We start from the raw sequence: 23,219 nt of genomic DNA on the forward strand, positions 1-23,219 counted from the left end.
AACAAAAAGTATACTAAATGTCCTTTTATGAACATCTTCTGTTCTTTTGTGTGCAACAGGAAGAATTAAGGTGATTAACTTTAAAACTAGAGACTGAGTGTCAAGATAAGACTAGTTAATTTGTAAATATGAATAATAATCACAAAACGATACCTGGTTGTTACTTTTATGTTGTGCTTCACTCTCTGAATCAGAATCATCATCTTCACTTTCTTCAATACTTTGATCCTCTTCCTCTTCATCCTCTTCTAGATCATCTGAGTCACTACTACTGATACCTTCACTTGAGGTGTCTGACGATGTGCCTGAATCACTATCACTGTTGCTAGAACTTTCCACAGCCTTCTTCCTTGGTTTCTAGGTAAAGATATTTGGCAAGGTTTTATTTTTCTTGAAAAAAATCGAACTTCAATAAAGGAGGTATGTTCTTTTAATTTTTAAGTCATATTTTCAAACTTCAAATATCATTTTAGGAAAAAGAAAACAATCATATTATAAGACTAATTATTTAACAAAATGTTCAAATAACTTATCTTACACAAGTCATTAACAAGAAATGTAAGTTCTGTCATATCTATAATAGTGAAATTTTCAATATAGTATATTAGTTCCATTCAAATAACTTGTACACTTCAAAGTGTGTAACCTTAAAAAGAACAGCTCACAAGATTTCTATTTGATTATGATACATACGTTGAAATTATATATATTTAGCTTTAACCTTCTTTTTATGCAGAGATAGTGAAGAGCCAAAAGTTTACTGTAATGTGTCAAACACATCTTTTTAGGTACCTATCTATAACTCTACAAGAAAAGAGTACTTGGTCTTCAGTAACTTTCATTCTACAGGTGATAGTGGGGTGAGGTATACATACATTCAATACATAATATGTTTAACTTGAACAGATCTAATAAGTGCTGTAGAGAAGATGGAATAGGTAGTAAAAGACTTATCAGGCTGCTTTAGTTAACATCAAATAACTTAATGGCTTATAGCAAAAGAGAGAAAAAATAAAAATAGAGAAATACACATTTCTGTAATAATTTAGACCACTAGATAAAGAAAATCCAAAGCTGGCAAAAAGTGATATTAAGTCATATAACAAGGAAGTTTTATATTTAAAGAACAAATACTTGTGGATGAAAAGAGGAAAAATCTTGAAATGATAGAGTAGCAAGATTAAGTTACTTAGGAGCATTTCAATAGCATTTGTTGATAGACAACGAAATAGTAAAGGCAACAATAAATTACAATAGTTTTGGTCTTTACAAAAATATAGCCTTTCTTGACTACTATATAGTGCAGGTGGCCTTGAACTCACTTATGTAGACCTGGTCAGATTCAAACTCACAAGGATCCTTCCTGCCTCAGCCTTCCAAGTACTGAGATTAGAGGTACACACTACCATACCCAGATGAAATCTACACTCTTTTGTGCCTTCTGAAGATTAATTTACCTGAAGGCATATAAGGACAGCTTTTTTTTTTTACTAAGATGGCACTTAGTAAAGTGAAGAAGGAAGTTCCTGCCCTTCCCAAAGATGAAGCCAAAGCAAAAGCTCTGAAGGTCAAGAAGACCACGATGAAAGGCATCCTCAGTCACAAAAAGATCCTCACATCACCCACCGTCTGCTGTCCCGAGACACCGTGGCTCTGGAGGCAGCCCAAATACCCTTAGAAGCACACCCCCAGGAGAAACAAACTTAACCACTATACCATCACCAAATTCCCCCTGACCACGAGTCAGCAATGAAGACAGAGCAACAACACATGGGTGTTGGGAGCCGCAGCCCCGAGCCCGGTCGCCTCACTTGGCGGACGTGAGGCCTGTAGTAAAGAGTGAGGCCTGAGGTAGATTACCCCTCCCATCGAATATGTTAGTTTCCTGCTTACCGCGTAAACAACCCGCTCAACAATATAGTCTGCCTGGCAACTGATGATGTTAGCCAATCAGCTTGCCTTGCTTACTTTAACATGATTGGACACTGTACCCGTATATATACCGGTGCCACCCCTGGGCGGAAGAAGAAGCCAGATAGAAGCCCGGAAGTAGAAGCCCAAAAGGAGCCGCGGAGAGCGGACCGGTAGAGGCTTTGGGGCAGACTGAAGCACAAAAGGAGCCGCGGGGAGCGGACCAGAGGAGGCTTCAGCTGGGAGAACCCAGGGCAGGCTGTACGGAGAAGGAAAATAAAAAGAAAAGGTTGTCCACTACCAGACTTTGTCGTGTGTCCTTCCTGCCGGCCGGGAGCGGACATCGACACATGGGTGTTCATTGTGGATGTCAAGGCCAACAAGTACCTGATCAAACAAATCCTATGAAGAAGCTCTATGACATCGATGCGGCCAAAGTCAATACCCTAATGAGGCCTGCAGGAGAAAGACGTACATTCAACTGGCTCCTGATTATGATGCTTTGGATGCCGCCAACAAAATTGGGATCATCTGAACTAAGTCCAGCTGGCTAACTCTAAATACACATTTTTTTCTCCATTAAAAAAAATGCATATAAGAAGAGTCACTCCTGCTAGTACATTCTGCTTACAGTAACTCTTTGTTAACTGCTTCTAGGTAGCCTATGCCTCCTTCACAAACACATGCTTCAATAAGCAGATTAACAGTTACTGTCATCTCCTAAGGTATCTCCTTCCCTTAAATAAGGGAGATGTAAGAAGAGAGTAATGTGAGAATTAATGACAAAGTTAGTAAAGTAGTGAATAAAGGAAAATAACACATTAATGTTAAGCCTACCATTTATTTGGCAGAAAAACAGCTCCTTCTTTGTAATCCATATCTGTCATGGATTACTTTGCATAACTTTTCACTTTTGGTTTAAAAGGGGCTAGGAAAAGAAAGGAATGAGGAAACTACAGTGATTTAGCAGAGAAAAACAAACTATTTAGTGGCCAAGTAATGTATTTATAATTATAAATCAGATTCCTGGATCCCACTTCTAAATAAGACACAGGGATTACTTTTGATAAGCAATGTGATTCCAATGCACACAGTCACTGCAAAACACATTTTTATTGCATGCAAAGGAACACTATATAATGGAGGAGACAAGTTTGCATATTAGAGAAAAAGAGGAAAAATGGCTGAGGACATTACCAATTTATTTCCTTAGTCCTTATGAAAGAGAAATAGGTCATCAAAATTATCTGAAGAACAATTTTTCAAACTATGCCTGAAGAGAGCAAATTAAGCAGTTTTAAATAGCTTTTAATACTGAAAAATACTAGGTCAAAAAATTGTAAGATATTTTTTCTGTAGTTCCAATATCTTTCATCTCTATTTTACTTAAAGAATCCATTACCACAAACATGTAGAATCATCCAAAATTACTTACTATGTCAAATCTTAAATTCTAGTATGTCTCATTTTAAAAGTCAGTTTCTCTACAGTATTACTTGCACTTAGTTTCTACAAACATCATTATGGTACTTTGGAACCCATGACATTATACGATTAAACAAGGGCCTCTCTAAGTCCTAATACATGTTTCCGGTAATAGTTGATTTACCAGTACTAATTTTATTTAGTAATGTTAATGCAGGTTCCTCATTAGAACTAAAGACAAGGATTGTTTCATATTCATGTCTGGAAGTCTTGCACAACTCCTTTAATTTGTGGAAGCAGAGAATGTTTTAGATTTTAGATTTTATTAGTTTCTAACACTACTTCCAAGAAATACGATAGTGAGAAGTTTAAATGTGTGGCATTTAATTTTAGAAATACACATAAGGCCTGGAGATGTAGTTCAGTGTAGAGTACCTACTTAGTATGTGTGAGACCCTGGGTTCAATTTCTAGTAATACAAAACAAACAAACAAATAAAATATATAAAGTAATATGATGCCTGAAATTTGCCTCAAAACAATGTGGGTCTCAAGAACAGGTGATACTTCATTCAGTGAAATTAGTATCAAAGCAATAAATTGATAATCTGTATAGTGGAAGACAAACAGGTGAAAAATTGGTCAGTATGTGCTAACTATCGAGTCAGCATAAACAGGCACACAGAATTAGTCTGTCTGCTTTGAATTTTTAAAATTTTTCCGGGGGTGTGGTGTGTTCCTATTTTTGTTTTTCTTCCTACGTATAGGTTCTGTAGTCAACTTGCTTCACCTCAAGTCCTTGTTCAGCTATTTATTAGCTAATTATTTTGGTGCTCTGTTCTCCTTTCTGTAATAATAATGACTACCTCATTTTAGATATACAAAACACTGAAATAGCTGTTATTTACATACAAAGCAATTAGAGCACAGGTTGTATGTAGGAAGTTCTCAATAAACTTTAGCTATTAGGGCTGGAAGTGGTAAAGTTCAATCATCAACATATATACAAAAAATGTTCTACTATTACTACTGTTGATATTATTTATTCTAGTACAGATGGCATTAATATTTTAAGATACATAAAATACTAATATTATACCATAAAAACACACATCTGTGAAAATAAGATTTTGTAATGCACAGGAAATGAATCTGCAAATTCTGGTAGTTTGGGTTTTCATGTATTTTTAGATATTTGAGATACTAGAGATTGAACTGATGAGTTTTGTACTGAGCTACATCCTCAGCCCTTTTTATTTTTGTGTTTTTAGTTAAGGTCTCACTGAAGTTGCTAAGCTGCTCAGGCTGGGCTTGAACTAGGGATCTCTCTCCCTCAGCCTTTCAGTGTCAAGACTGCAGGTGTGCATCACTACACTCAGCTAGATTCTGGTGACTTGACATTAAAAAGTATATGTATGTATCCTTTAAAGGATAACTTACCTTATCTTTGTTTTTGTCAGCTCTACAATCCAAAGGTTGGTTTTTGCTTTGTTCCTGATTACATTTTCGATTTCCTCCACTTGAGCTTGTACTTTTAGTCTGTCCCATGGAATTTGAAGCAGTAGTGGACAGTACCGATGTGTTGGCACCAATTACAGATGATGTGCTGTTTCCATTAATTGATCCATTTACACCTTGAAAATAAAAAGAAAAAATTTAATAGACTGTTATATAGTCACGAAAAGTAATGAAGTACTAATAAATGTATAATATGAATAAAACTCAGAAATATTTTCAGAGAAAGAAGCCAGATCCCAATGGTCACTCTCATATAATTCCATATATATGAAAAATTCACAATAGATACATGCTCAGAGACAGCATAAGCTTGTAGTTCACAGGATTTGGGGGAAGAGGAGGCAGAGAACAGCTGTTGAATATGTATGAGATTTCCTTTTGGAGTGATGAAATATTTTGAAACAAAGCAGATGTGGTAGCTGCACAACATGGATTGAATTTTTCACTTTAAAATGGCTAATATTATGTGAATCATACTTCAATTTAAAAACAGTTAAATGCTAATACTTAACTTATTCAAGTAAAATACTTAACTTATTCAAGTAAAAATGTTATTTAAAATGCCATTATAATTTCAAATGAGATTCCAATAGTTATCAATTGCTAAAATATTAATGATCAATATCAGTTTAAATGAAGTTAATGTTTGGCTGCAGAAACAACATAGTGGATTGACTGGAGAGGTGATAAGACACATAAGAAAAGCAGTGAAATTGGTTTTAAGTCCTGATCAAACACATGAAATGCAATCATTATTTTCCTGAACAACTATTTAACCTTGCCTGAAAAATAAGGATGTTTTCAGTATCAAAGAATCATTATAAGAATGAAGCAAGATGATGCTAAAGTTTCTAACACAAAGCTATAAAATTGTTACAAAATCTGTACTCTACTGAAAATAGGTATTGGAATGAAAGACTTACAATATTTTACTTATGCTAATATGGGTACCTTTTTCAGGACCATTTCGATTACTTTTTCCTGAAGTCCTTGAAGTGAATGAAGAAGAATCATGATTCTGGGGCGGAGGAGCAAACAATGGTGGAATTCCCAGTAACGGTGGAAAGAAGGGTGCTCCAGTACGAGTATGAGCATCTGCTGTTCGCCACCATTCTGCACCTCAAAACCAAACCAACCAAATAATAACATTTCAATTAACTTTTTGGTTAATATAACAACTGATTTCTGTATTTCATTCCTGAAAAAAATTTCAAGTTTCTAGCTGGAATATAATGCTTAGTTCATATAGTTGTGATCATCTTTTTAACAATAAACAGCTAATTAGAAGTTTTACACTCATCACTCTTCTCATGAGGCTGGTAGTGAAAGATCTTCACCTAGCAATTTTCTAGATTCAGGCTAAAAACAACCAAGGTACTTTGTAGCTTTAAAAATAAAACTGAAAACTTGGAGTATTAAAGAATTATTTAACTCTTAGATAACTTTTAACAAACTTTTTCTAAATTAGTAAAAAAAAAATTTAAGTCTATATTAGTCTATTTTAAAACCTTAGAATTTAAGCTTAATGTATGTTAAGAATTTCTTTAAATTATAGAGAGTATGAATCTGGTTCTGATAAATCAGGTAGTCTAATATTATCAGACTATGATAATCCAGTATACCTCAAATATATTTATAAAAGAAAATATTCTATAGAAGGACAACACTATGGATAAATATAGCAAAATCAATAATTTTGTCTAAGAAATTGTCAAGATTTTAAGAACAATTTTGCACTAAAATATAAATTATAAAACTTATGTCCTAGGGGTTAATGAGAACACCTTGCATTTTGTTTATGCTCCTGCTCATAAATTATAGGTGGCAATGACTGTTTAATCAACATAAAGTAACTAAGTGGTAGAAAGTTGTGGAATGTAATATAGATATTCAAACAGTAGCTCTGAGTTTAAACTTTTTAGGTTAGAAAGCCAAATTTTATACAATATATTTTTAAAGGAAAGGTGAGGATTAAGAAGAGATTTGAAAGGAGAGTCTTGTATTGCCCTATGAAATCTCAGAAATAATCTTCAATTCACTAATTCATTAGATTACAAAATCAGTTATTACAGTATTTTTAGGCTGATCATCTACATAACATATATTTCTATTTGATCATAACAGTCACAAGAAAATCAGATTTAAAAAATACAGCATGTGAAAACTCAATGTTATCACTGTATTATGTCACATTAAATTTTTTTCTAGGAATATCTCTTCAATTAGACACAATGTAAAGTTATGAGCCCTTTTATCATCTAACAGTGAAATCTGGTTTTTAAGAAAGTGAAATCTTCATGGTAGCTCATGGTCTAAAAAAAATAGTATAAGCAGAAACTACAAATGTTATCCTGGATTGCAGGGAGGTATTGTAAGTGAAATGACATATATATATATATATATATCATACGCCTGAATGGAGGGAACTGAACCAAGAATAGCTATATAAAAACATTAATCGTTCACCCTTAAAGAACTTAAAAGAACTGTATTTTGATAGGCAGAATGGGTGTACATTTTGGGCTTGTCTCAGCATTATAGGTTCCTATTGTTATTTGTGAGTTTGAAAACCAGCTTCTATCTATCTGATAAAAAGGGACAGAGGTTTCCTAAAGATAATCATATTAATACAATCCGACTAAAGTTTTAGAGATAATTGTATAAATTTTATATCAACAATTTGTTAAGATAACCAAAAATAGTGATTCAAGTATTTTAGAAATAAACTAAAAAAACTATGATAATTTTCTTCAGAATATCAATGGTAAATAAATTCACGATATGAACTAGAGAAAATAATAGGGAAATATGTGTTATAAATGAGGTGATGCTAAGGAAAATGCGGGTAAATAAGATCAATTAAATAAAAAGATGAAAATAGTGACCTTCCCATTTAAACTTTGTAAATATCTAATACTATTTTGTAGGAAATAATATAATTTTTCTGAGTGCGAGTTTACTTACCTTCCAAATTTATGAAAATAAAAAAATTTAGTTGCTTACTAGTTTACTGATAAAATGAAAAATACAAAAAGATTACATAATTAAGCACATGATGAATATCTAAGAGTATTCAAAAGAGGCAACACCATAATAGCAATGTTAAACATTTTTAATGGAAGGTTTTGTAATATTCCAAGGAATATAATGAATCTCAATTTGAATATAAAACATTCAGCAGAATTTTGAAACTAAAAGGGCCAGATACTTCATAAATGTTGGTTTTTAAAGTTAAGATATAATAATCAAAATTACAAGTATTTTAAAAGAAATTATCAGAAGATACTCTTTTAACATTAAACAAAAATTATTTTATTATACTAATTTCCATGAAATAATATTTGTTGATTTAAACTGGAAAAAATACTATACAACTATTTATTGACTGATTGATTGATTGAATGATCTTTTTTGAGACAAAGTATTGCTATGTAGCCCACTAGCCTCCAAATCACAATCCTCTTGCCTCCCAGAGTGGTGGGATTACAAGCAGGTACCACATTATGATCAGCCAATAAAATTTTAAATTATTTGTCCTTTAAAATACCTAGTATGTATTCATTGTGTCTTTCTTAGATTTATTTGTGGGTTGATTTTGAAAATTTAGCAACTTGATTATCTTATACAGGATTGATATTTTAAGTTATGTCAAATCTAAAATATGACATGAATTTTTTGCAAGGCAAAATCTGCCAATCTGGTAAAGATATATGCTCATACAGGCACATTCTTATCACTACAAACTGTCTTGCAATTATCTGTTTATCCATTCCTGAAAACTACAAACAACATAAACTATATTGACACATTCTTCACTAACTGGCTTTCTACCCAGAATATGATAGATATGAGTGAATAGTTAATGTAACCTAAGGAAGTTATTAAAATTTTTTATACAGTACAAGAGTAACATTATCAAAATCCAGATGAGTAGCTTTTTATATGTCTAATTACAGAATAAAAGGTGTTTAACTTTAAAATACAGTAACTGTATTGCAGTTTAGAATTGTTCAAAGTATTATAATAAATCATGTTAAAACAATAGAAATATTTAAAATATCATAAATATATATATTATTCAGCAATCTTCTATTCCATGAAATTATATGTTCAGTGTTTATCTTGCTAAGCAATCATACTAGCAAGGGAGTAAGTTCCTGTTAATATTTAGAGGCAATGTTAATTCTTAAGTTTAAGATATCATCTGTCTACATATATTACTCCTCTCCATCTTCCTTTTTTTCCAGACAACTATGTTAAAACTATAACTCAAGAACTTGAAATACACATCATTGAATCATCTATCTTTTCTACATGTAATTTAAACAAGACAGTTGTTTCTTTTTAAACACTTGAGACTTTATGAAACATTAAAGAGGGCAAAAGTAAATAATGACAGTTACCAATAATGAAATAATTATTAAATAATTTAAAAATTAAATAATTTTTATTAGATAAAAATTATCTAATACTATAGACAGCACTGAACATGATTATGTTCTTTAATCTTTATGAAAATCCTATAAAGTATTATTATTTTTCTCATTTTACAGGTAAGAAAACTCTGGGTGGAGAGGTCACATAAGATGTCCAAGGCAACAGAACTATGAAGCAGCAAACCCAGATTAAAATTCAAATCTACTAGGTTTTGGGACTATGTACTAATGTTTAAACTATTTTACATACAACAAAATATGTATATTTTACTAAAATATATTAAAGTACAATTAATTCCTGAAAAATACATTTAAATTTAGATAATATAACAGAAGAAATGAAAGCATGTTTGTCTAAATTAAACTTTAACCACTGTCTTTATAAATTGCTGCCTCATAATCTGTTGAATTTCACCTAACACTTGGCTCTTTGCCACCTAAGTGGTATCACTCTCTAGTTGGTTGGTTTTTTTTTTTTTTTTTCTTTTGTACAAGGAATGGAACTCATGACCTTGCATTTGCCAAGCAGGCACTTATGCCACTGAGCTAAACCCCCAGCACCTCTCTAGTTGTTTTGACAAAATATGGAAAAATATAGAAATAAAAGCACATTGTTCTTAAAATTTTAAAAACCCAAATAAAATATTCATTATTAGAACTAGATTTTAATTTTACATTATAATTTTAAAAATTATAAGACAGAAAAATTCAAACTATTTAAAATATGGATACCTTTTGTACTATACTTAAACACACCAGAAAAACCTGACATTTATTCATTTCTATGGCAAATCCTATTTATCCATCAAACAATACCTAAGTAACTGCTATACTATCTAACACATGGTATGCCTTATTTTTTTTTGCATGTGATAAACAAGTTTGAGCCAATTCTTGCATAAGACTTTAACATATGAGGCATTGTATTGTTCTCTTTTGTTCAATGTAATAAACAAATTACTGCTTGAATATTTTCAAGCTTTCTTCCTTTTCTGAACACTGTTTTGTAACAGATGTTTACCTGGAAAAGATGCTAGTTGGGGATGTGCGGCTAAGGCTGTGGGTGTACCAAGTGTCCCCAAACCACCAAATTCTGAATGCCCTGAGCTGGCTGAATGTAGACCAAAGACTGGGTGGCTGACCATTGGGAAGGCACTCGACACTGTGGACAGGTTAAACGGTTGATCCCCAGCTGCTCTGAATATATGTCCTGGGAGGGAAAAAAACACACTTAAAGTTGTGCTACAAAAACAGATGAGATTTCTCTGATTTCAGTGTTCATAGTTAAAAATTTTAATAATTTCCTTGGTACGAAATTTTTGTTTTACAATTTTTTTCTGCATTTCTATTCAAGCCCTATAGAATGACGTTTCCAGAAACATCAAAACACTCTAAAATAATGAAAATAAAAGTTATAGCCTTATTTACTTGATTTTGTGAATTGATGTTTTAAGCAAGTAATTTTTATTAATTAAAACTGACCTGAGGAAATAAGGCCAAATTTGTTATTATATGTGTATTAATATAATACCAAATGTGTTCGTTCCTAAAAAGAAAAATATATAGACATTCCAGTAATTTAAGGTTGAAAGCCAATAAAATAAGATCAAAATTTGTTACCCCATCATCATTCAAATTATCAGATACCTTAGGCAATAAGACCCCAGTTTCCATGTATCAGAACTGAAGCTCTCTTCTCTATCTACTATCTTATGGGAGAGAAGAATATCTGGATACCAAAGAAGCAGTATCATCTAGTTGAATAGAACAATACTCAAGACAACATAAACAAATAAATATAGTAAGGTATCTCTAAATGGACTCATAGATGATTATTAATATAAAAATCATTTTTAACCTTTCAGATACTAACGCAATATTCAACTTGAATGAGTGCATTTTCAGTCTCTACTCTAATTTGTAGAGAATCCAGCACTGTCATAATACCAGTTTGGCATATTATATGACTAAAAATATGGCATTCATTTTTCAAACTTTTTTTTAAGGATTGGGGAGAAAATTTTTTTAATGTGTGCAATCTTTCCCTTTATTTCTAGAAAATAATTACAATCTCCTGACCTCCTACTATGAAAACAGAATACCAAATTTCATAATTTAGAGCATTGCAAGAATTCTGTGAAGAGTACTAATGTACTCTATGTTAAAATCAGATTTTTAAAATTATTTTCTGTTTATATCTGCCTGTCTGTACACTGCAATTTAATCATTTTAACATAAAATGTTTGAAGTAAATAAAAAAGTTAAGCTCAAAATGAGTATTTTTTTCTTACTTATCAGACTAACCATTCCTCTTTGTTTTTTGCTCCTCAAAACTAAGGGATAGTTCTAAAAAAACGTAAGAATATACCTTATAGAATGATATAAATCCTTTTTTTAAACACTGAAATAATGCTATATACTTTGGTGAAATAAGAAAACTTAAGAGAACTTTCTTCTTTTGTAGCACTAAGGATGAAACACAGAGCCTAAGAAATGTGAAGTAAGTACTCTACTATTGAGCTATGCCCAACCTGGAAGATTTAAATAACTAATTAAGATTTAAATAAATTATGGTAAAGACATCTTATATCAGCCTATAAAGAAAATGTTCTGAAGGTTAGTATGCCCAATATGTACAGTGAAAACTAGATCTCACAGAAACAATCCTCAAAGTGTCTTCACAAGCCCTGCCCTCAAGAAACTGAGAGAAAACAAGGAAGGTGCATAAGCTTTGTTTTCCTTAAGTCAATCTTTATTTTTGTTCATTAAAACCTAAACAGAAAATTGGGTGAATTTTTTAAAAAACAGAAAGAAAACTGTTGAAGAAAATCACGAAGTCATGCTTTTGTGTTTTCAGAGTTCTGAACTATATTAGTACTGAAGCAGAATTATAAAATAGGGCATTCTCCTGAGAAAAGGGTTACCCAAACATCACTATCACTAAGATTAGTGATAGGACATTAGAAAGATTGTTTTTGTTTTTGTTCTTAGTCAATCCTCAAAAACCCAGAAGTTTCTCTTAAAAATGACCTCATAAAAAACTAGTGTTTCTTTTCATTTGTATTACAAAAAAAAAACCTCTGGTTCTGGACAATTGATTCAGCCTGATACTTATGTACCTTATCAAATATTTTACATATTTATAAACATACTATTGTCAGTAATACAGTATTTCCTTCTCTATTAAGAGTCCTTATAAGCAAAGTGAATTGAATACACAATTAGCTTTGGAGAATTTATAGTCACTTGCCATTTGTCTTACAAAAACTTACTCTCTTTTCCCCTCCATCACAAAATAATGATTCACAAATTATGTTTATAAAATTAGACATGTGTAGCTATGATATAATACAAAGTAATTGGAGGAATAAATTCAAACTTACAAAATATTATAAAAATTCAGAATAACTGAAACTGATAAAAATACTTCTACAACAGGGTAATAAATAGTATTTGTTAGATATATAGTGAAAACATTAATTTCATTATTATGAAGAAACCACTGAGATAACTGTAGACTCTCATGGGCAGAAAATATATAGGCAATATCTAAATGATGGTATCACTCTTGCAGCAACAAAAATAAAAACCAACAGCCGGGCACAGTATCACATGCCCGTAATTCTAGCACCCCAGGAGGCTGAGATAGGAGGATGGCAAGTTTGAGGCCAAACTGGGCAAGTTAGTGACTGAGCGATGCCCTTTATCAAGACATACATACCATACATACATATAAACACAAATAAAGGGCTGGAGATGTAGGTCAGTGTGAAAGGCCTTGATTTAATCCATGGAACCACAAACAAAACAGTAACACATACTTTGATAAGGTATGAAAGGAAGGTGTGGCTCAGTGGTAAGCAGTTCCAATCCCCAGCACCAACCAACCAAACAAGTAAGAAATGTTACTTTCCTAACAAATGTTAGGAAATTTCTTTTTAGGAGCAAAAATATTTGATACCATATTAATGTGCATACATTAACAAAATCATCTTTTAGGTCAATTTTAATTGATACAAATTATTTAGTTAAAACATCATTTCTCAAATCTCAAAATCAAAGTAAGTAAGGTTATATCTTTTGTTTTCATTATTCATTTTTGAGGAATGCCCATTGCTGTTGTCACCAGGCCTAGATGTAATTCTTTACATCTCAGGCATGGGTGTTATTCTATAGTTCTACAGAAGTTTTTTCACTTGAAACTATGATGAATAAAGCTCATTCTTTGCTCAATGAGCATAGATATAATTTTGTGTAGAACTCTATTTAGAATTACATAAATAGATGCCTGGTGATACCACAGAGGTAAGCATTCAAATCAAGGTTATTTTAGAGTGAAGGGAATTTTTTATTAATAGAATAGTAATGGCTCAGTAAGTCCCATAATCACATTTAAAACAAAGCACATTTTCTGAATTAATAAAAAACAGAAAGATATATTTTTAATGAAACGAAATACAACACAAGTCAAACAGGCTCTAACTGTATGACTATAAAACTAAATTATCTGAGTATCACAATATTCTACTTTTTTTTTTTTTTTAAGACAGTCTCACTATGTTGTATAGCTTGGCGTTCAACTCAGTATGTGGTCCTGACTGTCCTCAAACTCGTGGTGATCCTCTTGCCTCAGCCTCCAAAATGCTGAGATTATAGGCTTGTGCCACCACGCCCTGTTAAAATACTCCACTTCCGGAGTAAATTTTTCCTACACTAATATACCTAATGCCAGAAGATGCTCACAAATAAACCTGTCTTGATTAAAAATTATTAAAGTTTTACTTAGAAAAAAAATGGAGAAATTATATCATAAAATGATAGGATCTCAGAATCAGGTATTCCTTTTTAACAGATTAAAATTCCAACATAATTTACATAAAATTTGTAATTTTAAAAGAAAAGCAACAATGTAAATTTTGCATAATAGAAATGTATATACATTTGCAATGTCATTACAATGCACTGCTTTTCCACAGACCTTTTGAAATCTACTATTGGATATTATATGTATTATGAAAACCACTACCCATATATCAGGGGATGAATATACTACATGGAAATTACAAATATTTTTATTAATATTAATGACTACTACAGGTTTTCTCCCTTTATAAGAATAAAATGGCACAAATACTAAACTAATGCTTTAAACCTTAACACCAGCAAGAAAAGTTCCGTATCATTAAAGTTAAGTCCAGAAATCATATTAAAACCAAATAATAAAGAACAAGTACATGAATCTTCTAAAAAGAACTGAGAAGACTGTTTATTACAGCTCTATTTGTACTTTTTTTTGTATGTGGAAAAACGCCTTTAACTTTCACTGTTACGTAAACTTGTTGCAACATGTCTTTAAGTTTTTGTGTCTGGCTGTTTAAAACTATAAGCACAATTTAACAGCACTGCAAAATCAGCTACTAGTATATTACCTGCAAAGTATGGCTAATCGTCAAAACTGATAGTTGTATTCAAATAAAGATCTTATGAGTATGTACTTTACCATCAGTCATAAGGGAGTGTAACATCCACAATATAATCAAAATTGTTATAAATTAAACATATAGTCATATTGGCTCACATATTAAAAGTCTCCTTTTTTTTTTTGAAGGCCATTATATGACAGAGTTTATTAGATTGCAACACAAACAGGTAATCTTGAATCAGTTTTCTTTAATTTTTTTATTTTAAAAAAGCAAAACAAGATAGAAATAAAAATTCTTAATGTTTAAACATTCTAAAATTTAAACTGCATAAATTTTATAGATTTGGATCGATTAAAGAACAAAGTGTTATATAGTTAGTGATGACAAAACATTTCTCCCTAAATAATGTATATTTCATTCCTGTATTCTCATATGTGAGCCAGTTAATGTTCATATTTTAAAAGATGAATGTAAAGTGGCAAAAAATAATATAGAGCATCTATATATACTACACCAAACTCTTCTACTTTAAATCTTATGAGTATTTAGAAATTTCCAAAACCAAGTAATTAATTTACTTAACTAAAAATATTCAGATTAATCAGTTTAATCAGTTTTCCCAATATCATTTCTCTGTCCCAAGATCCCATATTATATTTAATTTTTATATGTCTTTAATCTTCTCTACCAGTGACAGTCCTTTCGTGACTTTGATACATTGAAGAGTATGCTGTAGTCAAGGCTTCCTTGAATGTCCTTCAGTTTAGGTTGGTCTGGTACTTTCTAATTATTAGAAGTTCATACATTTGGGAACGATGCCCAAAGTGCCCTACTCTGAGCAAGATACCCGAGGCCCATGATGCTGCTATGTAGCATTGGTAACATTCATTTTTATGACTTGGTTAAATTGGTGCCTGCCAGCATTCTGCTCTGTAAAGTTACCATAATCTTTTCAAATACTATTTTTATCAGAAAACAAAGTTATTAAAAGCACTGATAGTTTTGAGAATAAAAGCTGCCACTTTATAGAATCAAACATAGTAAGCTTTTCATTCAGTTTAGCAAATCATTCATCCTTTTTTATCACTTTTGAAATATTTGTTCTTAACAGTTCTTTTGTGATAAGAATACAATGGATGCAATAGTTTGTTAGATAATAAGTCATACTGTCATTGGATGATTTAGAACAACAGAAATTTATTGTCTCATGGCTCTAGAAGACAGAGGAATAAAATCGATGTTGCATGCTTGTCTCCTAGTTTCTGGTAATCTTAGATATTCTTCCTATGTTTTCATTTGTGTTTCTCTGTCCATTTTTCTGTGATGAATTTTTTCCCCTTTTAGGAGTTACCCTAATCACATTAGATTAGTATCTACCCACTGACTTGATTTTAATTTGAATACTGTAAATTCTAAAGTACCAGTGTTTAGGATTCCAACATGTTTTCTTGGGAGGATGCAACTTGCAACATTTAGTTCATTTTAAAAAGTATTGAATTGACTTGAATGCACTGCCTTTTTTCAGCAATTTACTGTTAAAAACCTCAAAATGTTCATAATAAAACTATGTATTTCTACTAACAGAAGTTAGGTAAAATAACGTCTTGCCTTGTCTTGTCTTGTTTTGTTGAGATAGAGTCTCACTATGTAATCTAGGCTGGCCTTAAACCTGTGGTGATCCTCCTGCCTCAGCCTCCCAAGTGCTGGGATTACAGGTATGCACCATCACACCCAACAATATCTTGAAAATATGTCTGAGACACAAGAGAAAGGACCAACAATCCCCAAAAGGAACTTTAAAAATTTTTCTCATTCTCCTGTCTTTGATAACTATGGTCCTAAATGCATCTAGCTACTCAGACTCTTGCTTTGTTTATAGCAGGTCTGGTCTGGATCTGCCCCAGAGTCCTTTACCTCTTGGCCTCTCTGGATAACTCTGCCCCTTTGATGAAGCCACTTCTGATTTACTCCCTCCAGCCCACAAGGAGCATTCTACCATGACTACGTAGAAGGTATTCATTTAACTGGCAGGATACTCTGCACATGTGTGAGTCTGCCCATTGTCTATAATCAGCCTGCCTTTCACTCTCATCACATCAGTCTGTGTACTGCCTGCCATTATGCTGCAGCATAAGACCTAAGAGAAGCCTCTTTCAGATAGATTTATTTTGCTATTCATGACTTCTATCTTGAATAGAACAGAATAAACTGGTTGAAGTAAGAACTGGTAATATTAAAGGTGTTGGCACTCAAACCACACAGCAGCTGGAAATGATAACACTGAGTGCACTAGCAGTCAGTGACAGAGCAAGGGAGAGCTGCAGGGAACCCTAAGAGTTCCAGGGAGCTACTGGTAATTACTGGCTCGAACTAGTAGAAAAACAGCAAGAAGAGTTATTACACTTAGAGCTGATGGTATTCAAAGCTCAGAGCTGTACTGCCTATTCATGATTTCTTTCTGAATTGGTCAAAAGGACCTTGGCTGACTGGTTAGTATCCCATGATCAAGCATCTCATTAAGTAAACTCCACGAAAGAAAAATGAGATAGCTGAAAATTCAAGTCTTTGTTTAGGACTTATATATATCTACAGCACTGACAAATCAACTGAAAAGAAAAATAATATTATAATAGTTCATACTATAATAGAAGTATAAAAGAACTTTTAGCTTTATCTAAAAAGTCTTAAGAGAAATCTTTTCATTCTCTTGACTCTCTACTTACTATAAATTTAAGATCTGGTTGTCACAATACAGCCTGATTAAATTCTAAAATTTAACTTTCCTTTTTAAAAATACACTGCTTCTTTAGTAATATAAATTGATTTTTATGATTTTTTTACTCTGCAATGTATAAATAATGCTAATCCTAACTAAAATACGCATAGTCACCTGATATTACCAAAACAGCACATTAAATTTGTTTTTTTCATTGAGAGATTATATTTTTATATATATTATACTGCTTGAAATAAACCTCAGCATTTTTTTGTCTGTGTGCTTTGGGGAGCAACTGAGCTGAGGCTGAGCTGCAGGTAGGTAAACTCCTTGGGACGGACTACAGCAAGGTCCATCTAGGAGGTGTCTGGCCTCAGTGTTTCTCCTCTGTTAACGGCAGCACAGATAGCTCTGAGCATGGTTAGCTTTCAGTGTCCTCAGCAAAACACTGAGACCTTGCACTTTTGGGCCTGTCATGTGCTTCCTTGCTTTTTGCCATGTATAAATAAAGATGCAGACTATGCTGGGTTGTCATTGGCTCTCTATCAGAGATCTGGTCTCAGCTTTCCTTTTAGTAGGTGTCTAATTTTTTTCTCAATCTACCATTGGTTCCTCTCAGGACTCTGTTTGCTGCATGGGTCATGACAGTGTGTTTTCATCTTTCTTCTTCATGATGCATGATATCATCTGAGGTTTTCAATACAAAGAAACTAAACTGACAAAATAAAAGCAGATTATTCTACCATTTTTTTCATGCTTTCTGAGTTATATATCATACAGAATGCTAATCACTCTATACTTATTTAACCAGCCTGTGAGAACCGCAATAATTTTCCCAACTGTATGATCGTTAATAATTCCAACTTTACCATGCACTATTCCCACAGAAACTAGATGACAACTTTGGAATACTGCACAATAAAAACTTTGTGTTTGTCTATTTTTGGCATAGTCATAACTCTTGAGAACATCAGCTGAAACTTTCATATACACCATTATAGTAGCATGAAGGATGGCAAAAATGCCAGAAAACTTACCCATCTGACTAATATGTTAACCAACGACCCAAACTGGTGAGAATTACAAAAATAAAAGACCAATTCAGTCTGATCCACTGGCCAAATATCTGACAACCAAATACATTTTCAATTTATACTAAATTAGAGCTGTTATAGTCTTGAATATTGGTATTTCCCCCAAAATCCATATATTAGAACCTAATCTCTTAATATGATAACATTAAGAGGTAGGTTAGCAGTCATAGTGGCACATGCCTGTAATCCTGGCACTCAGGAGGCTGAGGCAATGGAATCATGGCAAGTCTGAGGTCAGTCTGGGCTACATAATGAATTGAAGGCCAGCTTGCACTACAAAGCGAGATCCTGTCTCAATAACACCAAAACAAAACAAGAAGTAGTGGAGGTTTTGAGGAGTGATTAAGTCATAAGAGCTCTGCCCTCATGATGGAATGTAAGAGAACCCTCATAAAAGAGGTTGAAGAGATTGTTCTGTATTCCTTTCTACCATGTGAGGACACAGAAAGAAGGTACTGTTTTTGAAGTATGAAAAACTGCTCAGCAGTATGGTTTTGATATGTGTTGTCTCTTAAAAGTTCTTGCAGTAGAAATTAAAAAGGAGACCTAGTATAAGGTGATTAGATCAATGGAACCCCAGAAAAGGATAATTTATCCAAATTCACACAGATGATCATTATTCAAGCCAAGATTCAATTGCAGAGCCTTCTTACAGTGAAGTCCTACTTTTAATCATTATATTATCCTGCATAAATGCCTCATATGGTGTAAAAAGTTCTAAATGATGGTAATCTGCTCTCCAGCTTAACCTCTTCCCTGTCCCTATGCTCTATATATCACATATCACCATCCATCATTTTCTTCTTATCTTATAATAACCCCTATTTTATTTAGGATGGAGATATATTCAGTTAAAAATTATTATTTTCAGGCTTCCCTAAAATTAAGATTATCACTCATGAGTTTTAATGAAAGAGATGTAAGTAGAAAACTGTGTGTGGAGTTTCTGGGAAAGTTTTTAGGAGTCAAAAGAGTCCAAGCTGCCATGCAAATTTTACTTATTATCCCTGTCTCCCTTCCTTCTTGGAAGAAAGTGATCTATATATATCAACCCTTTTGTAGTCCTGTAGGAGATACATATGTAAGCATGAACATACTATACTGCAGAAAATAGAATATAAAATTAGAAGCCTAGAAGATCTGATATGATATTTCCCACTTTAGGACTATGTGGGCTGGCATGTTTATGTGCCACATTTTAGTTTATCTTTTTTATTCATAGTGAATCTTTGTCTTTACTAACACATATCCTATATTGTAGACTTACAAATGAACTTGTATTTGTTTTATTTTAATTTTTTTTATTTTTTGTACCAAGGATCAAACTCATGACCTTGTACTTGCCAGGAAGGCACTTATGCCACTAAGCTAAATCTCCAGCCCTGTAATATTTTTTACATACCATATATTGACACAAGTTTGTAGAAGCCTGGAACTAAGATACATATGCAAATCATTCTCTAATTTTTAAAAGAATAGTAGGCCTAATTTAGCTGAAAGTAGAAAAATTTAAAAAACGTTACTAGTTATTTTTACTCTGTACTTGTATCAGCCTTTGTTTGAAGAGATTTACTTCAAAAATGGTTTGTGAACAACTGGTTTATGATAGCTTATCACTGAAGTTTCTTAAAGAGATACTTCTTGGAATTACATCAATTAACCAAAAATTTCAAGCAAATTGTCTCTAATTTGTGAGATTATGCTTAAATTTCATTCTCTCAGCTTTCACGTGGAGCCAATATGTGGAAAAGAATCTAAATATCCAAGAACCTGGGATGGGAGTAAAGTGTGTATCAGTTGTCATTTCATGCAAAGCCTTCAATGGCATACTCCCCCTTATCACTGTGAACTAGAAAATTTTTTTTTATTTTCTGAGGAACTGACATATTTACTAGCACTAAGGTAATATAAACTATGTCATCTTTTATGTTTTCCTTTTATTCTTAGGAAACTATTTTTTTTGCTCAATATCTGTAGCTTCTTCAGATAAAATGATTTTATTTCACAGGGCTTATAATGTTTTATTTTTTAATATGAACTATGTAATCTTTTATGTTTTCCTTTTATTCGTAGGAACTAATTTTTTTTTTTTGCTCAATATCTATAGCTTATTCAGCTAAAATGTTTTTATTTCCTAGGGCCTATCTTATAATGTTTTATTTTTATCATGTCTCGACATTTGGTAAAAGCTGTCCCAAACTATTTTTAGAAGTAGCTTATTTTTGAAAAGTTACTCCTTAAGAGGAAAGAAATATTACTGTGGGTAAAAAGACCAAGAAAATCCATATATGCACATAAACTTGGATTAATCAATCTTATCATAGTGTTATTTTTTAAAAAAATTTGAGTCACTGTAATGACACTAAAGGGGTGTGGTGAAAGGTAATCTTCCGAGAATCTGTGCATGTTATTGCTAGATGCCAAGAATAGCAAGGCTTTAAATACAGTAACTAGGCTACTTCTCAGGGATGCCTTCACAGTAGGCAACCTTAAAGGATGATGTAACATCTTACCCCCAAAAGTGATTTTTTTGATGTATAGAAACAAGTCATTTATGTTAAAAGCAAAAGAGTCACCAAGTTCGGTGTTCCTCTGTTATGACAGAAACCCACTGCATCACTGTACCTACATTACCTATGAGGGACTTGGACACAGAGGATCAAAGCCAACATGATCCACTGTGCGTGGCTGCTCCATTGTCAACAAAAGCTCTGATCCAAGAGTCTTATGTCATCTACCAGCAACGGGGAACTCCTAAGTAGGTATAATCTCATTTTGACAAGGTATTATATTCAATGGAAAAGAATTGATCATTTAAAGTTTGAAAAGAAGCCTAAATTACATCCTTTATACCTTAAGACAAATTTCTACATGCAGCCATATCATTAATAAAGATGATTAAAAAAAGTAACTTTCTCTAAATAAAATAACTGCTTAAAATAACAGCATGAACTCAAAGGTCCTACGGAAGAACTATTGAGATTTTGGCATTGTAAAGATGAAAACTGTTTTTGTTGTTTCTATACACCAAAAAAAAAAAAAAAAAAACTCTGAAATCAAATTGTTTAAGATAGATATGTTGGACTATTATCACTTTATGACTATTTTAACATGGCGAAAAATATCAGACAATGTACAGGCCAAAAACAATCAATCAAGATAGAAAGTACCATGTTGGATTATGCAGGCCTATTGACCATTTTCCTAAGTAGCAAACATGTCAAAAGGGAACAGAGACTTTATTTTAAACATGAAACACAGCTAACTCTGTGAATTTAAAATAAAAAAAAAATTTTGGGACTCCCACTATCTACTTGTCTGGAAGAAACCAGAAACATGACAAGAAGAAACAAAAGGAAAGTTCCAGCCTGCAATCCAAACAGTACTGGCCCAGGAGAGGCAAACACAGAAGAGACTGGAGGTGGCACACCTGCAGTTTCTGAAGAAGCAGCATCTGACATAAAAAAAAATCTTTGTGACATTATAAAAGAACTCAAAACAGAAATACTAATATAAGTAAAGGAAGATATAAAAAAATAATAAAAGAAATGCTAAGCACCTCTCAAGAAGACACAGAAGAATGGAGGATCAGACAAAAAGTACAGAAATCATTGATGAAGAATATAAAATAACTTAGAATATGCGAAACAGATTCAAAGAGATTACCAGGAAATTAAAAACTCCATTGAAGGCTGGAAAAACTGCTTGAAAGAAACTAAAGGCAGATTATCAAACCTTAGAGACAGCTTTGCAACTGATCACGAAGTGATCACGAAAGCAAAGATCTCTCGAAAATAACAAGGGACCAGGAAGTAACAATACAAAGGCTAAAAGATGACAAGAGGATCTGTACCTTAAGAATAAAAATGTGAGTGAAGAAGCAGGGGTAAACACAAATGAAATACAAAGGCTATTTACAGAAATAACTAAAGAAAACTAAACTTCCCAAGCATAGGAAAAGGAAATGATATTCAGATATATGAGGCATACAGAACTCCAGCCAGCTATAACCAAAATAGAACTGCACCCAGACATATAATAATCAAGATCCCAGAAATTCAACATAAGAACAGAATATTTAAAGCTGTCAGAGAAAAGAAACAAATCACCTATAAAGGAAAACCCATCAGAATCATGACAGACTTCTCAACACAAACCATCAAATCAAGAAGAGCTTGGGGTAAGTATTCCAAGCCCTAAAAGAAAATAACCTGTAACCCAAATTGATGTACCCTGAAAAACTATCTCTTAAAATTAATGGAAAAATAAGATTCTTCCATAACAAAGAGGAACTGGGGGAGTTCATGACCACCAACTCAAGCATACTGAAGGACATTCTAGAGAGAGAGAAAAAAGACCATGGCTTCAGGAACAGCAGCAGAGGAGGCTCACTGAACAGGGCAGACACTGGAATGAAAGGGAAAAGTAGATAACCAAAGACAGAAAAATTCACTGCAGAGATGAGGCAGAGAAGGTTGGCCATAATCTCTAACATGGATGGTCTCAATATACTAATAAAAAGAAACATAGGCAGAGTGAATCAGGAGATAGGGTTCATCAAGATGCTCTACATAAGAAATATAATTAACCTGAAAGAGAGTTTAAGAACCGAAAGGCCAAGATGAGAAAATAATGCTCTATGTGACAGGGAACTAGGAAAAAGTCAGGGTTGCTCACCCTTCAGGTACAGATTGGTT

The 23,219-nt window shown here is 32.7% G+C and overlaps 1 protein-coding gene across 24 annotated transcripts in view; it reads right to left on the reverse strand.

Moving 5' to 3' along the window:
• Baz2b (bromodomain adjacent to zinc finger domain 2B) overlaps nucleotides 1-23,219 on the reverse strand; it is a 277,553-nt gene that overhangs the window by 107,355 nt on the left and 146,979 nt on the right. For 19 of the 24 annotated variants that reach the window (XM_063259614.1, XM_063259618.1, XM_063259617.1 and 16 more), the window contains 4 exons: nucleotides 10,311-10,499; nucleotides 5,805-5,972; nucleotides 4,776-4,969; nucleotides 154-357 (listed from right to left, as the gene is read on the reverse strand). In XM_063259614.1, the coding sequence (XP_063115684.1) occupies nucleotides 154-357; nucleotides 4,776-4,969; nucleotides 5,805-5,972; nucleotides 10,311-10,499 (755 nt within the window). The remainder of the gene's footprint in view (nucleotides 1-153; nucleotides 358-4,775; nucleotides 4,970-5,804; nucleotides 5,973-10,310; nucleotides 10,500-23,219) is intronic. The other 5 variants (XM_013142405.3, XM_013142414.3, XM_023561153.2 and 2 more) reach the window with 3 other exon arrangements.

The sequence above is a fragment of the Cavia porcellus genome, unplaced genomic scaffold, assembly GCF_034190915.1.
Source record: "Cavia porcellus strain 051 isolate PalLab524CR breed Dunkin Hartley unplaced genomic scaffold, mCavPor4.1 scaffold_12, whole genome shotgun sequence".
Lineage (NCBI taxonomy): Eukaryota > Metazoa > Chordata > Mammalia > Rodentia > Caviidae > Cavia > Cavia porcellus.